Raw genomic sequence first — 16,153 nt, 5'->3', positions numbered from 1 at the left:
ATTCTTGGTAGTGTGGATGTGCAGAGGGATCTTGGTGTCCATGTACATAGATCCCTGAAAGTTGCCACCCATGTGGATAGTGTTGTTAAGGCGGCATACGGTGTGTTAGGTTTTATTGGTAGAGAGATTGAGTTCCAGAGCCGTAATGTCATGCTGCAACTATACAAAATGCTAGTGCAGCTACACTTGGAATACTGTGTACAGTTCTGGTCGACCCATTACAGGAAGGATGTGGAAGCATTGGAAAAGATGCAGAGGAGATTTACCAGGATGTTGCCTGGTCTGGAGGGAAGGTCTTATGAGGAAAGGCTGAGAGACTTGGGTCTGTTCTCATTGGAAAGAAGGCGGCTAAGGGGGATTTGATAGAGACATACAAGATTATCAGAGGATTAGATAGGGTAGACAGTGAAAGTCTTTTTCCTCGGGTGATGATGTTAGTTTGTATGAGGAGGCATAACTACAAATTGAGGGGTGACAGATTTAAGACAGCCATTTGAGCCTGCTCCACCATTCAACATGATCGCGACTAATTAGTGAACTCTGTCCTCTGTTCCTGCTTTCTCCCTGTACCCTTTGACCCCTTTAGCACTAAGAACTATACCTAAGTCCTTCCCGAAAATATTCAGTATTTTGGTCACAACCGCTTTCTATGGCAGAGAATTCCACAGGCTCACCGCTCCCTCAACTTCTGTTCGCCTCAATCTTAAACAGCCTATATTATATCCTTCAACGGTGACCTTTGGATCTGAACTCCTCTTTATCCTCCAATTGCCTTCGATTCTTCTGTCATCCATCTTAAGTCGTATCTCCTGGTCCCCATCCCTTTGGAACTATTTGTCTCTCTCTTTCTATTCTGTCCAGAGCCATCATGAATTTGAACACAACGCTAACTTTATAGGCCATCCAAAAGAGAGACTTTGCGGGTCCTATAAAGTCTATTTACCATAATCAGGTCGAGAAGAAGGGAGGATTTGAACATCCAGTCGAGCTTCATGTCTTTATTCGTGATGAGGTCCTCCAGACTCCCCCTGGAGCAATGCTCAGTGACGATTGCGAGGATATCACAGTCATGAAAGAGCCCCAAAAATGGATTCACATTCTCATGTCTCAATTCCTGGATCTGGAAAGATCGCTTTGTTACAAAAGGATTTACTGAAATAGGCCATTCAGTCCTTGGCAGCCAGTTGCCCAGCATAATTGAAAAATCAAGTGCCAAATTGTGATGATAAAACAAATTAAACAAGTTGCCATAATTCATAAAATACTGCAACCACTAAAGTAATAAAATAATTACACAATTTTGAACATTTCAGCATATAAATGCAGAATTAAAATGGAACATTTACTGTATTTCACAGCAATTTCAGTTAATTAAATTCTCAATTATTGTCTGATTGTCACACCTCAGTATAGGGGGTCATGTTGAGGCTGTACATTGGTTAGGCCACTTCTGGAACACTGCGTGCAATTCTGGCCTCTCTGCTATAGAGAGGATGTTGTGAAACTTGAAAGGGTTCAGAAAAGATTTACAAGGATGTTGCCAGGGTTGGAGGGTTTGAGCTACAGGGAGAGGCTGAATAGGCTGGGGCTGTTTTCCCTGGAGCGTCGGAGGCTGAGGGGTGACCTTATAGAGGTTTGTAAAATCATGAAGGGCTTGGAAAGGGTGATTAGCCAAGGTCTCTTCCCCCAGGGTAGGGGAGTCCAAAACTAGAGGTCATAGGTTTAAGGTGAGAGGGGCAAGAGTTAAAAGGGACATCTTTTTCACACAGAGGGTGGTGCGTGTATGGAATGAGCTGCCAGAGGAAGTGGTGGAGGCTGGTACAATGACAACATTTAAAAGGCATCTGGATGAGTATACAAATAGGAAGGGTTTAGAGGGATATTGGCCAAGTGCTGGCAAATGGGACTAGATTAATTTGGGAGATCTGGTCGGCATGGACGGGTTGGACCGAAGGGTCTGTTTCCGTGCTGCATGACTCTATATCCAATTAATGAGAATGGCAAAGGTACTGACACATGAATACCATTAGAAACCAGGATGAAGCAACAGTTAAAAAGGCAGACAAATGAAACATCTTTACTGATAAACATTGAATTAAGGATTCTTTTAAGGTTGAAAAATAAGGGAGCTATGAAAGGAGCACGAAATGTCGCAAATAAATCAACTAGATACAGTTTTGTAAAGGAGGCTTTACTGAATAACGACAATGAAATGATACAATAACACATGAAATTGGGAGGAACACGTGCAAAGCAGGGGGGATCCAAAAATATATTTTAAAAACAGAAGATCCTTCCACTGAAAATTCAGAAATATTAGAAACCCTCAGATAGTACCCCTCACGTGGTTTAAAAAAAAAAGACCAATCCGACATCACCCTGCCCTGCGCAGGCTACCAAGGTTCTGGGCTCAATCTGTCATCCCTGCTTAGTGAAAGTGGGGGGACTCTCACACTGCAGGGTTAAAGATGAAGGAGTCAATGGGATGATGATGGAAGGGACCAATGAATCACTGAGTGCAGAATGAGGCCAGGTAGCCCATCGTGTCTACACCAGCTCTCTGAATGAGCGACTCACTTTGCGTCATCGTCCGCCTTCTCCCAGTACTCCGATACATTCTTCCTTCTTGGGTAACTGTCTGATTCCATCCTCAATACCTCCACTGAACCTGCCTACACCACAATCTCAGGCAGTGCATTCCAGACCCTAACCACCCTTTTCACTGGGTGAAAAGGCTTTGTCTCATTTTGCTATGGATTCTTTTGCTTAAAAACGTCAAATTAGCACCCTTTTTGATTCTTTCATGGTGGGGAAGGATTTCTCCCTGCATTCCCTCTGTAGAAGACAGCAGCAACTAAAAATATCGAAGATGGAGATGGAGGGACCGATGCAATAAAGGGACAAGCAGACTGACTGAAGATGGAGTGAGTGCAAATGAGGGATTGAAGATGGAATGAAGGACTAAAGATGGAGGGAGAGAGACTGAGGGATTGAAGGTGGAAGGGAAGAGGCTACTGGGAGATTGTAGATGGAGGGACAGAATCACTGAGGTATTGGAGATGGAAGAAGCGGCAGAGGAATTGAAAATAGAAGTACCAACACATTGCTGGTCTTGCAGACAAAGGATACAGTTGACAGACTTGGCAGTACTACATTATCTCACTTTGGACAAGTCAGAAATGGGGATTTTTCCCCTTCTGGTTCTGAAGCACATTTGCTTTAGTTTAGGAATTAAAGAATAGCTCACCTTAGAGAACACAGTTTTGGTCAAAGGTTTGACCTCGGTAAATTTTCCATTCCTGATCTTCTTCAGCCATACCCAGTCTCCCTGTTCCATTAAGATTGCAGAATATATCAAGCATTAGGATAAAAACAAAAGGACTGTCCCATTGTGCATGCACCAAATCTTTGAAAGCCCTCTTACAATTTATGAATTAACTAACTCATAAATTAGTCCCACTCACCACAGCCTTGCAAATATTTTCTCTGCGAATATCTATCCAATTCTGTTTTGCTGATGTCATTCTATCCATGATCAGCCGTCCAAATGTATCTATCCCCCAAAAAGTGTGCGGTAGTCACCCAGTAAGACAGAAACGTATTGCAATGAACCAGTTGTGTCCTTCAACTCCCTACTACTTGACCCCACTCAAGAGTCCCTTCATTTGCAATTTGAATACATAAATACATTATTCCTACAAATTTAAATTAGATTAGATTTCCTACAGTATGGAAACAGGCCATTTGGCCCAACAAGTCCATACCAACCCTCCACAGAGTTTCACACCCAGACCCATTCCCCTACCCGATATTTACCCCTGACTAATGCACCCAACACTATGGGCAATTTAGCATGACCAATTCACTCGAACCTGCACATCTTCAGATTGTGGGAGGAAACCCATGCAGACACAGGGAGAACGTGCAACCTCCACACAGACAGTCGCTTGAGGTGGGAATCAAACTTGGGCCTCTGGCGCTATGAGGCAGCAGTGCTAGCCACTGAGCCACTGCGCCACCCGTTATAACTTAGTGTGTTTTTGGAAATGACTAGGATAGTTCCATTTTGCAACAGATTTGGTACTGGATGGTATGCAGGATTCAAAATGTGCCATGCTTCATGCAAAACGCTTTCTTGTATAACGTGGAAGGTTTGAGTTATAAAGAAAGGCTGGGACTTCTTTTATCGGAGCATCGGAGGTTGGGAGGCGACTGATACAAGTTTATAAAACAATGAGGGGTACAGATAGAGTTAATTTCTCTAGGCTGGGGGATTTCAACAGTAGGGGGCACATCTTTTAAGTTGGTGAGAGGAGAGAGACTTAAAAAGGACCTGAGAGTCAAATTCTTTTTTAACACAGACGGTGGTTTGCACGTGGAAAGACCTTCTTGCGGAAGTAGTAAATGTAGGTACAATTGCAACGTTTAAAAGACATTTGGATAAGTCCGTGAATAGGAAACGTTTGGAGGGAGGAGCAGGCAGGTGGGACTAGTTTAGCTTGGGATTATGTTCGGCATGGGCTGGTTGGGCCAAAGGGTCTGTTTCTGTGTTGTTTGACTCTTTGATTACAAAAGGGTGTTAAAGACAGTTCAGAATGCGATCAAGCAGAAAATAAATAAATCAATGATTTATTTAAGACGTATATATTGCACACAGTTCTGGCCACCACATTATCAGAAGGATGAGGATGCTCTGGAGAGGCTACGGAAAAGGTTTACCTGGATGTTGCCTGGTGTGGGGGATTTTAGCTATGAAGTAAAGTTGGATAGACTGGGTTTGTTTTCACTGGAACACAGGAGGTGGAGGGGCGGCCAGATAGAAGTTTATCAGCTTGTGAATGGTGTGGATAGAGTGGAAAGTATGAGACTTTTTCCCAGGGTGGAGGGGTCAATTACTAGGGGACACAAGTTCAAGGTGTGGGGGGGGGGGGGGGGGAATGGGGAGTTCAAAAGGGATGTGCGAGGCATGTTTTTCACACAAAGGGTGGGGAGTGCCTGGGAATGTGCTGCCAGAGGAGGTGGTAGAAGCAGACACAGTAGCAGCATTTCAGTAGCACCTGGTCAAATACAGGAGTAGGAAGGGACTAGAGGGGTATGGATCCTGTAAGTGAAGACAGTTTTGGTGTGGAAGGGAAAAATGTGTCAGCACTGGCTCGGAGAGCTTGTTCCTGTGTTGTATTGTTCTTTGTTCTAATGTCTCTTTGCATTCTGTTGGAGCCAAGGAACAGGATCACTTATTTCCCAGGAGCAGAAGTTGCAGTCTCTGGCAAAATGTGAAAACACTGGTAACTCTGTTGCCACAGCTGAGACAGAGTCAGTTATCGCTCTAAAGCACTGAGATATAGCACAGCATTTATTACTAAAGATCAGAGGTGCCATTACCTTTCACACAGTGAGTAAAACCGAAGGTTAAAAAAAAACCTGTTTTTATTCCAGCCGTACAAGAAATGTAAGAACATAAGAGACAGTAGGCCATTCAGCCCCTCAAATTTGATCCACCATTTAATGTGACCATGGATGATTTTCCATCTCAAATCCACCTATTGTTCCATGTTTCTTATAGTCGGGAGTACACTCAATAATTGATTGTGATTAGCTTTCAAAAGATAGAGAATACCAATCATCTGTGTGAAGTAATTTCTCCTGTGCCCAGTCCTCAATGACTGACCCTTTATTCTAATACCTTAGCCCCTTAATTCCAGATGGGGGAAAACATACCGTCAGTATCTAAAGAGTGCTTGAAGAATTTGCAACGTTTCAGTGAGATAATTCCTCATTCTTCTTAGCTCCAGAGATTGTAGGCTCATTCGCCTCAATCTTTCCCTCTACGCCAACCATTTCAACTCAGGGATCAATCCAGTGAATGCTCCTTCCGTCTCCTCTCCAGCAAATAGACCTTTCTCACTTAAGTCCTTCCCAGCTCAGCCAGACTATAAAGAGACTATAAAGACTGGCGCAGGAATTATAGGATTTGCATTTCCGTAGCACCTTTCATGACATCTTCACGCCTCGCAAAAACACTTCGCAATCAACAAAATCTGTCACTACTATAACGCAGGGGAGTTCAAAGACCCACCCCACCCTGGCAATGTTTTTCTACAACCTCTACCATCGGGGAGAAGGTACAGAAGCCTGAACACACGCACCAGCCGGTTTTGAAACAGTTTCTACCCTGCTGTTGGTAGAATACTGAATGGACTCACAAACTGTTAACATTCGCCTGTACCTGTGTTTTTGTTTTTGCCGCTGTTTACCTACTATTTACTTATCTATGCTACTTAACTCTGTGATCTGCCTACATTGCTCGCATGACAAAGTTTTTCACTGTGCCTCGGTACAATAAATTCAATTCAATTCAGCTAAACATTTTGTTTTTCACTTAATCCACTTGTGAGGTGGGAGTATTTCTTGCCCAGTAACTAACCCACTTCAGAACTGCGATGACAGGCAACCTGCCTATAGACCGCATAGTACAGGCACATGCCGAGTTTGGTGTGCTTTGGTACAACTCAGTGGCATGCCACAACATTTCAAAGGCACTTAAGGATCGGTGCTGCTGGAATCACACTTGGGTCAGACCAGGAGGAACAGCAGAAGTCCTCCCTAGTCACATCTTCCTTTCAGTGTTGCTGGCTCAAAATCCTGGAACTCCCTCCCCAACGGTGCTGCCTGGGACCCCTACACCACGCGGGTAATTAAGGACGGACAATAGACGCTGGTGCCCACCAGCAAAGTGAATAAATAGAAATCTAAACGTTTTTCCCCAGAGTTGAAATGCCTAAGACTAGGGGACGAGCATTTAAGGTGCCAGGGCAAGTTTTTTTTAACAGAGAGAGAGAGTGGTAGAAGTATAGAACTTGCTGCTGGGATGGTGGTGGAGGCAGATACAATAAAGGAGTTCAAAAGACTTTTAGATAAGCGCATGACCACGCAAGAATGGAGGGATGTGGACCGAGGCCAGGGAGAAGGGGTTAGTTTAATTTGGCGTCATGTTCAGCACAACATCGTGGGCCGAAGGGCCTGCTCCTGTGCTGTACTGTTCTATGTTCAGAAGCCTGAACACATGCACCAGACAGTTTCAAAACAGTTTCTACCCTATTGTTGTTAGAATACTGAATGGACTCACAAACTCTTAACATTCACCTGTACCTGTGTTTTATTTTTGCCGCTGTTTACCTATTATTTATTATCTATGCTACTTAACTCTGTGATCTGCCTGTAATTGCTCACAAGTCAAAGCTTTTCACTGTGCCTCAGTACATGTGACAATCAATTCAATTCAATATGTCCTATCTCTTAGGATTATTATTAATTAGACTCGCGTTAATTCAGATTTATTGACTAATTTGGTCTAAAGTCCACCAAGCTGCTGTGGTGGGGTTTTAACCCCAGTTCCCTGGTCCAAACCTCTGGATCAACCCAGTAAAATAACCCCTAACTGCTGTCAGGTGACTGCAAATTATCACATACATTTAGTCTTCATGACCTGCTGCACATCTGAAAGAGAATGGGGACGTTACCTCATATATGGCAATGTTGCTGGTTTCAGGAGTGGCTGCCGCAAAACTTTTCCCCGATGTTGAATGTTTCGGTGTTTTCAAGTCCAAGGCGCTTCTCCCTAAAACAGATGTTTCATTCTCACCGTTCAATCTCTGAAAGCAGACATCAGCAGAAAGACGTAAGGATTTCTCAGAGTGGAGTAGCTCTGGGCTTGCACTTCATTGCCGCACTCTGCAAGTCGCCACGGTCCGACCAGACCAAAGGGTTTCGCTCTCATTCAAGAGGGTAGTGGTTAAACCTTAGGGTCACTGCAGCGATTGGAATGAGATCATCCAGGGGACCTCACAGAACATGGAGATCCCTGATTGGGCCAGGTTAACAGTCCCAATCAGGGAGCCCTGGCTGACAGATACAAACAGGAGTGGCTGGCGAGACTGGTCATAAACAAGTCCAGGAAGCAGGCCATGGAGGGGAGCATTGGGGCCAATTGCCTGCCCCTGGTTACGTCCATGCCCCGGTGTCTCTGGAGAAGGAGCACGTGGTGTCCACCAACACCCTTCAGCTGTTCAGAGAGAGGTGGGCACCACAGGGAGTGAAGTGATTTATTCCCCCCTCCAACTCTATTTTGATTAACACAGTTAATGATTTTAGTTAACGCAGCTATATTCAGGAAATCTAAATAATCCTTGGCTGAGCATATGGATGATGATGGGATAGTGTAGGGGGATGGGCTTAGACTAGTTCACAGGTTGGCACAACATCAAGGGCCGAAGGGCCTGGTCTATGCTGTATTGTTCTATTTAATCCCTGCCTTCCTCTTCACTATTTGATCAGGCAGCATTGCCCTTTGTCAAGAAGGGCACTGCTTGTCACTGGTCACTTGGGTATGTCCTTACTTCCTGGTGGTGGAACATAAATGAAGGGATATACAAGCTTGTTCCTCACTGAGTCCTACACCTGCGCACACACAACTTGGGGGCTAGGGAAAAAACAAGCACCACCGCTGATAGGCGGTAGTGTGGGGGCAGGGGGGGGAGGAAAAGAACAGAAAGAAACAAAATGAATTTAAAAAAAAGATAAAAGTAAACAGAAGTGCCAGACCTCCTGTTCACTCTGAGAGCTAGCTCTGAGGGAGCTGGATAAGTGTCCAGGACTCTCCATTTTGTGTCAGGGAGGGGACTGACTCTGAACTGGCTGTCCACATCCAGTGTGTACTGCTACTGATGGATTCTGTTTGTTTTTGGAAGAAACATGAATCCTGACCTGGCTGAATTATGAAAAAAAAAAGAAAAAGAGCAAACAAACAGGAATGTTGGAGGTTCTGTTCACTCAGAGCTGGCTCAGAGAAAGCCCGACCATTGGCAAGTACTATGCACATGCAAATAAAGGATGACTTGGTGACAGAATACGAGCCTCGTTGGAGTTACTTCAGTCACCACACACCAGGCGAGGGGAGAAGTTCAGAAGGTGGGGACAGGTTCAGTGTTAGCACTGGCACCTCATAGCACCAGGGACCCAGGTTCGATTCCAGCCCCGGGCGACTGTCTGTGTGGAGTTTGCACGTTCTCCCAGTGTCTGCGCGGGTTTCCTCCGGGTGCTCAGGTTTCCCCTCACAGTCCAAAGATGTGCAGGTTAGGGTGGATTGGCCGTGCTAAATTGTCCCATAGTGCCCAGGGATGTGCAGGTTAGGGTGGATTGGCCGTGCTAAATTGTCCCATAGTGCCCAGGGATGTGCAGGTTAGGGTGGATTGGCCGTGCTAAATTGTCCCATAGTGTCCAGGGATGTGCAGGTTAGAGTGGATTGGCCGTGCTAAATTGTCCCATAGTGTCCAGGGATGTGCAGGTTAGGGTGGATTGGCCGTGCTAAATTGTCCCATAGTGCCCAGGGATGTGCAGGTTAGGGTGGATTGGCCATGCTAAATTGTCCCATAGTGTCCAGGGATGTGCAGGTTAGGGTGGATTGGCCGTGCTAAATTGTCCTACAGTGTCCAGGGATGTGCAGGTTAGGGTGGGTTGGCCGTGCTAAATTGTCCCATAGTGTCCAGGGATGTGCAGGTTAGGGTGGATTGGCCGTGCTAAATTGTCCCATAGTGCCCAGGGATGTGCAGGTTAGGGTGGATTGGCCGTGCTAAATTGTCCCATAGTGTCCAGGGATGTGCAGGTTAGGGTGGATTGGCCGTGCTAAATTGTCCCATAGTGTCCAGGGATGTGCAGGTTAGGGTGGATTGGCTGTGCTAAATTGTCCCATAGTGTCTAGGGATGTGCAGGTTAGGGTGGATTGGCTGTGCTAAATTGTCCCATAGTGTGCAGGGATGTGCAGGTTAGGGTGGATTGGCTGTGCTAAATTGTCCCATAGTGTGCAGGGATGTGCAGGTTAGGGTGGATTGGCCGTGCTAAATTGTCCCATAGTGTCTAGGGATGTGCAGGTTAGGGTGGATTGGCTGTGCTAAATTGTCCCATAGTGTGCAGGGATGTGCAGGTTAGGGTGGATTGGCTGTGCTAAATTGTCCCATAGTGTCCAGGGGATGTGCACACTAGGTGGATTAGTCACAGTAAACACTTGGTTACAGGGATGGGGTAGGTCTGGGTGGGATGATCTTCAGCGGGTCGGTGTGGATTCGATGGGCCGAATGGTCTGTCCCCACACAGTGGGGAATCAAAGCAGAGCTCTTCATTGTCACCTCAGCCAGTGTGGGAATCGAACCCGTGCTGATGGCATCAGAAACCAGTTTCTTACTGAGCTAACCCGACTGACATAAAACAAGGCAGCAGTGTTGTGACTGAAATAAAAACAGACGATGATGTTGGAGAAACCCAGCAAGTCTGCTCGCGTCTGCGGAGGGAGAAAGCAGAGTTAACGCTGAGTTTCTTCAACAGGTTCTGTTCGTGTTTCAGATCTTCAGCATCGCCTATTCTTCGCCTTTCGCATCTTGCTGGAGCTTGACAAAGACAAAGTCGACAAGACCTCCGTACCTTACGGCTGAGCTGTGCGTTAATGAACACCAAATCATCCAGCCTGAGAATGATCTTGTTGGGTCCTGCCGACAGGTGTGGTTTCAGGAAGCGCTTCCTACAACATGTCAGCAAAACAGGTTACATAGCTCTCCTGCCCACCACATTTCTTTCATATCATTCCTGACCCCAGGTTAACCCTAGCCCAGCTCTGCTGTCCCTCAAGCAATGCTGACTGCGTGGGGCTGTCTTCCAAAGTGAAACACACTGGCCTGTTGCCTTACCCTCCCTTCCAACGTGGCAAAAAGAAACAATTCCTACACTGCACGGATTTTTCTTTCTTTTAAATTCATTCACAGGATGAGGGCGCCGCTGGCTAGGTCAGCATTAATTGCCCAGAGGACAGTTAAGAGTCAACCACGTTGCTGTAGGTGTGGAGTCACGTGTAGGCCTGACCAGGTAAGGATGGTGGTTTCCTTCCCTGAAGGACATTAGTGAACCAGATGGGTTTCCCTGACAATCGATTCACAGTCACCCTTTGACTCTCAATGCCAGATATTTACTGAATGCCGTGGTGGGGTCCGAACCCAGGCCCCCAGAATTACCCAGGAGTATCAGTCCGGTGATAATACCACTAGGCCATCACTTCCCCTCAATGCCCAAAGCTTTGGGTCCACAAGCAATGACACACGATCTTTGAGGCCCAGGAAAGGTTCTAGTTCAGGGTTAACATGGCATTCAAAAGGAGCACAGCAGAATCCTATAAATAGCATTGAGACAGTGACCAAATAACCACACCTTGTGATGCTACTTGAAGAATGCCTGGGGACAAAAGGAATGGGAAAATGCCCCCTGCGCCTACTTGGGAGATCATGGCAACTACTGGGGAAGACAGATGTAGAAGACCTTAGTTAAACGTCACATTTGAACAACAACACCTCTGACATTGTGGCGCTGACCCACTAACTGTGCAGTGCTCCCTCAATGCTGATTCTCTGAAAATTCCACGCTCCCTCAGCGCTGACCCTCTGACACTGCGGCACTCCCTCAGCACTGACCCTCTGACAGTGCGGCGCTCCCTCAGCACTGACCCTCTGACAGTGCGGCGCTCCCTCAGCACTGACCCTCCGAAAGTGCAGCACTCTCTCAGTACTAACCATCTGAAAGTGCGGCGCTCCCTCAGCACTGACCCTCCGACAGTGCGGCACTCCCTCAGTACTGACCCTCCGACAGTGCGGCACTCCCTCAGTACTGACCCTCCGACAGTGCAGCACTCTCTCAGTACTGACCATCCGGCAGTGAGGTGCTCCCTCAGCACTGACCCTCTGACAGTGCGGCACTCCCTCAGTACTGACCCTCCGACAGTGCAGCACTCCCTCAGTATTGACCCTGTGACAGAGCGGCGCTCCCTCAGCGCTGACCCTGTGACTATGGCACACTGTCCTTAATACTGAAATAGGAATGCTAGCCTAGATTTTCTGCTCAGGTCATAGAGTCATAGAGATGTACAGCACGGAAACAGACCCTTCGATCCAATTCATCCATGCCAACCAGATATCCCAAACCAATCTAGTCCCACCTGCCAACACCCGGCCCATATCCCGCCAAACCCTTCCTATTCATATACCCATCCAGATGCCTCTTAAATGTTGCAATTGTACCAGCCTCCACCACTTCCTCTGGCAGTTCATTCCATACATGTACCACCCTCTGCATGAAAATGTTGCCCCTTAGGTCTCTTTTATATCTTTCCCCTCTCACCCTAAACCTATGCCCTCTAGTTCTGGACTCCCCGACCCCAGGAAACAGACTTTGTCTATTTACTCTATCTCTGCCCCTCATGATTTTGTAAACCTCTATAAGGTCACCCCTCAGCCTCCAACGCTCCAGGGAAAACAGCCCTAGCCTGTTCAGCCTCTCCCTATAGCTCAAACCCTCCAACCCTGGCAACATCCTTGTAAGTCTTTTCTGAACCCTTTCAAGTTTCACAACATCTTTCCGATAAGAAGGAGACCAGATTTGCACGCAATATTCCAAAAGTGGCCTAATCATTGTCTTGCACAGCCGCAACATGACCTTCCAACTCCCGTAAGGTGTGGGGAATTCTGCATAAGACTTTGTGGCTCAGAGTACAGAAAGAGAAAGATGAAAGTAGAGTGATCTTAGCTCACTGTTAAGGCCACAGTTCCTCACTGATGGAGGGAGAGTTAGGACAATGCAACCCATGTCCTCGTAATTGAATTAACATTGATATATATTATTATGGGAAAGTAAAGTAATTAATTCATTAATTATGGGCAAAAGGACAAAAAAAAGAGCTAGACTGTAAAATTGGGCATGGGGAGTCAATACACAGCCAAATGGCCTCCTTCTGTCTGGGAGATTCTGTGCTTCCGTTGAGAAAGAAATGAAAAATTAGTGGGATAATGCAAATGAAAATATCATAAAATGAGAGATGGCCAAACCTGAAGGAATAGATTGTGGCTCCACAGATCAGAATCATACAACAGACCATGGTAAACATCAACAGCACAAACATTGGGTCCAATCCTAGGCAAGAGAGAGACAATTCATTATCCCATGGGCTTCAAAGACATTTTCTCACCCAGTTTCAATCATTTACCAATAAATCCAGAGTCACATTTGGTAAACAGGCGTGGGGGCCTATCACAGCCTCTTGGTTCTCACTCCTTCAACACAGGTGAATATCATTAGCAAGGCCAACACTAGTTGCCCCTTGAACCAAGTGGGCTGATCAGGCATTTCAGATTCCATTTCTTAACCCCATTACAGTTTCAAGGTCAACCACATTGGCTGTGGGTTTGGAGTCACATGTAGGCCAGAATGGGTAAGGGCAGCAGATTTCCCTCCCGAAGGGGCATGAAAGACGGGGTTTGGCATGCTTGCCTTCATTGCTCTGTCCTTTGAGTATAGGAATTGTGGTGTCATGTTGAGGGTGTACAGGACATTAGTGAGGCCTCTCCTGGAATACTGTGTCCAGTTCTGGTCGCCTTGTTATAGGAAGGATATTATTAATCCGGAGATGGCTCAGAAGAGATTTACCAGGATGTTGCCAGGTATGGAAGGTTCGAGTTATGGGGAGAGGCAGGATAGGCCGGGACCTTTTTTTGCTGGAGCGTCAGAAGTTGACAGGTGACTTGAAAGAAGTTTATAAAATAATGAGGTAGGATTAAAGGGGATTTCAAGACTAGGGCGCACATTTTTAAGGAGATAGGAGAGAGATTTAAAAAAGACATGAGGGAAAATTGTTCACACAGAGGGTGGTTTGTGTGTGGAATGAACTTCCTGAGGAAGTGGTGGATGTGGGTACAGTTACAATGTTTAAAAGATAATAGGATAGGTACATGAAGAGGAAAGGTTTGGAGGGATTTGGGCCAGGAGCAGGTAGGTGGGAACTAGTTTAGTTTGGGATTATGGATTGGATGGGCCAAAGGGTCTGTTTCCATATTGTCGGACTCAATGAGTGAACCAGATAGGCTTTTACAACAATCAATAATAGTTTCATGATCACCATCTCTGTAATGACCTATTAATTTTAGATTTATTTTAATGGATGGAATCCAAACTCCGACAGCTAATCCTCTGGATTATTAGTTCAGGGACATTACCACAACACCAACCTCTCTTCGCAACTGATTATTATTACATTATGGTCTGGAAAATACTGCCAAGAAACTATCTGACATCTCCTTCAGGTGAAGCAATTTGCAGATAGGTTGGAGGACGAGGAGAGGCATTGAGACCACCTGGGTTGGAGGCAGTCCTGAAGGAGGTTCATTGAGTTGATCCTGGGTGTGGAGGGTTGAAGAACTTAGGAGATCGAACAAACTTCTTAAAGGTGGAGATAAGTTTAGGGAGGGAATCCCAGGGGGCTTAGGGCCCTGGCTCGGCCATCAATGTAGGACTGATTAAAAATGGGAGTGATAAGAGGGAGGGGGTTGCAGGCCAGAGAGGGTCTTGAAGGGATGGGATACCAAGGGTGAGAATGTTTAACTAACAACTGATCTCACCTCCTGTACAGACTTCCTTGGAATCAAACCAGCAGTCAGCATCTGTTCCAGGGACTGAGCCCTGTGGGAAATGGATGGCAGTGCCAAGATATTTCAAGGTTCCTGTAGCCATGTTGATTGAGTGAGTTGCCTTCAGTCGGCTCCCCCTCCCATCAGTGTCCAAAACCACATAGTCAGCAATGACTGCTCCATCTTTGTCCGTCTGCATGGCTTGGTTAAATCCTTCAAACTCCATCCCACTGGTGTGTTGGGCGATGCTTGTCTCAGCCACCCCCTTGCTTCCCTGGTAGGCACTGTCCACTGCTTTGGCCAAGTAGTATATTGCATTGTAGATGGTGCCAAATAATGGGGAGACCTGTTGGAAGGAGCACAGGCTAACAGTGGGTAATTACCAAGAGCAATAGGTACAGGACAGGCCATTCAGCCCAACTTGTCTGTTCTGCTTTTCTGAAAGAGCTGCCAGGCTTAGACAGAGAATTATCATGCATAGCAGCAATCAGTCCACCATGTCTGTGCTGTCTCTCTCTAAGGGCAATTGAGCTACATCAGATCTTATCACCCCTTTCTCAATTGTTCTGCAAACTCTCCATCTCTTCAGAGGCATTAATCTCCAAAACTATTTCAAAGCCACGTTTGAATCTGCTTCCAACATTCGCTCAGACAATACATCGCTGACAACCCCGTTTTAAGCTCATCCTCAACATGGACAATGTATCAATGTGAGGGGAGAGTACTGGGAGTAAGTCACAGTCTGAAACCCAGTGAAAGCGTTCAGATGGGTTGCACAGAGTACAGTCTAGGCGTTGGGAAGGTGCCATACCCCCTCACAGTTGCAGTATGGAGTAACTGTCGTACAGTTCAACATGGTTAATGTCCTTCCTATCTCTCAGCTTTCCTACTTTATCAAAGAACAGGGAGCATTCTCCTCAGTGTCCCAACCAATGTTCACTCCTTCCACTGCCGACACAGTGAAGCAGCAATGTGTACCATCTATAAGACACTCTGCAGCAACTCACCTCCTTTGACAGCAAACCCCTGACCGCGACCACCTTGAATAGGGTAGACAGTGGATGATGACGTCAACTTGTACGAGGGGCCATAGCTACAAATTGAGGGGTAATAGATTTAAGACAGATGTCAGAGGCAGGTTCTTTACTCAGAGAGTGGTAAGGGTGTGGAATGCCCTGCCTGCTAATGTAGTTAACTCAGCCACATTAGAGGCATTTAAACAGTCCTTGGGTAAGCACATGGACAATGATGGGATAGTATAGGGGGATGGGCTTAGATTAGTTCACAGGTCGGCGCAACATCGAGGGCTGAAGGGCCTGTTCTGCGCTGTATTGTTCTATGTTCTCCTCTGAGCCACTCACCACCCAGACTTAGAAATATATCGCCTCCCCTTCAGTGTCGCTGGGACAAGACCCTGGAACCCCCTCCCCAAGGGCATTGTGGTTCAACCCACAGTAGGTGGACTGTAACAGTTCAAGAAGGCAGCTCACCCCCACCTTCTTGAGGATAGAGAGAGATGGGAATTAAAAAGTGGAACAGCCAGTGACTCAAAACACCCCGTGAAGGAATAAATGAAATATTTCCCCCTCAGCATAAATCATTAAAAACAAATGTTTGCATTATTATCACTACACATTCAATGGGAGGTTGCTGTGCACAAA

The 16,153-nt window shown here is 46.2% G+C and overlaps 1 protein-coding gene across 3 annotated transcripts in view; it reads right to left on the bottom strand.

The window, feature by feature from the left end:
- Positions 1-16,153, bottom strand: part of LOC122544312 (retinal guanylyl cyclase 2-like) — a 77,795-nt gene that overhangs the window by 32,457 nt on the left and 29,185 nt on the right. For all 3 annotated transcript variants that reach the window (XR_015754357.1, XM_087982947.1, XM_043683470.2), the window contains exons 4-9: positions 14,484-14,838; positions 12,918-13,002; positions 10,474-10,570; positions 7,521-7,652; positions 3,248-3,328; positions 944-1,120 (exon numbers count right to left, since the gene is read on the bottom strand). Coding sequence is in view for 2 of the 3 variants with exons in the window: in XM_087982947.1 (XP_087839073.1) it covers positions 944-1,120; positions 3,248-3,328; positions 7,521-7,652; positions 10,474-10,570; positions 12,918-13,002; positions 14,484-14,838 (927 nt within the window). In the remaining variant the exon portion in view is untranslated. The remainder of the gene's footprint in view (positions 1-943; positions 1,121-3,247; positions 3,329-7,520; positions 7,653-10,473; positions 10,571-12,917; positions 13,003-14,483; positions 14,839-16,153) is intronic.

The sequence above is a fragment of the Chiloscyllium plagiosum genome, unplaced genomic scaffold, assembly GCF_037043375.1.
Source record: "Chiloscyllium plagiosum isolate Xiang-an unplaced genomic scaffold, Cpla_swu_hap1 HiC_scaffold_44, whole genome shotgun sequence".
Classification (NCBI taxonomy): domain Eukaryota; kingdom Metazoa; phylum Chordata; class Chondrichthyes; order Orectolobiformes; family Hemiscylliidae; genus Chiloscyllium; species Chiloscyllium plagiosum.
The sequence above is the reverse complement of the archived record's forward strand: the minus strand, read 5'-3'. Positions and strand labels throughout refer to the sequence as shown.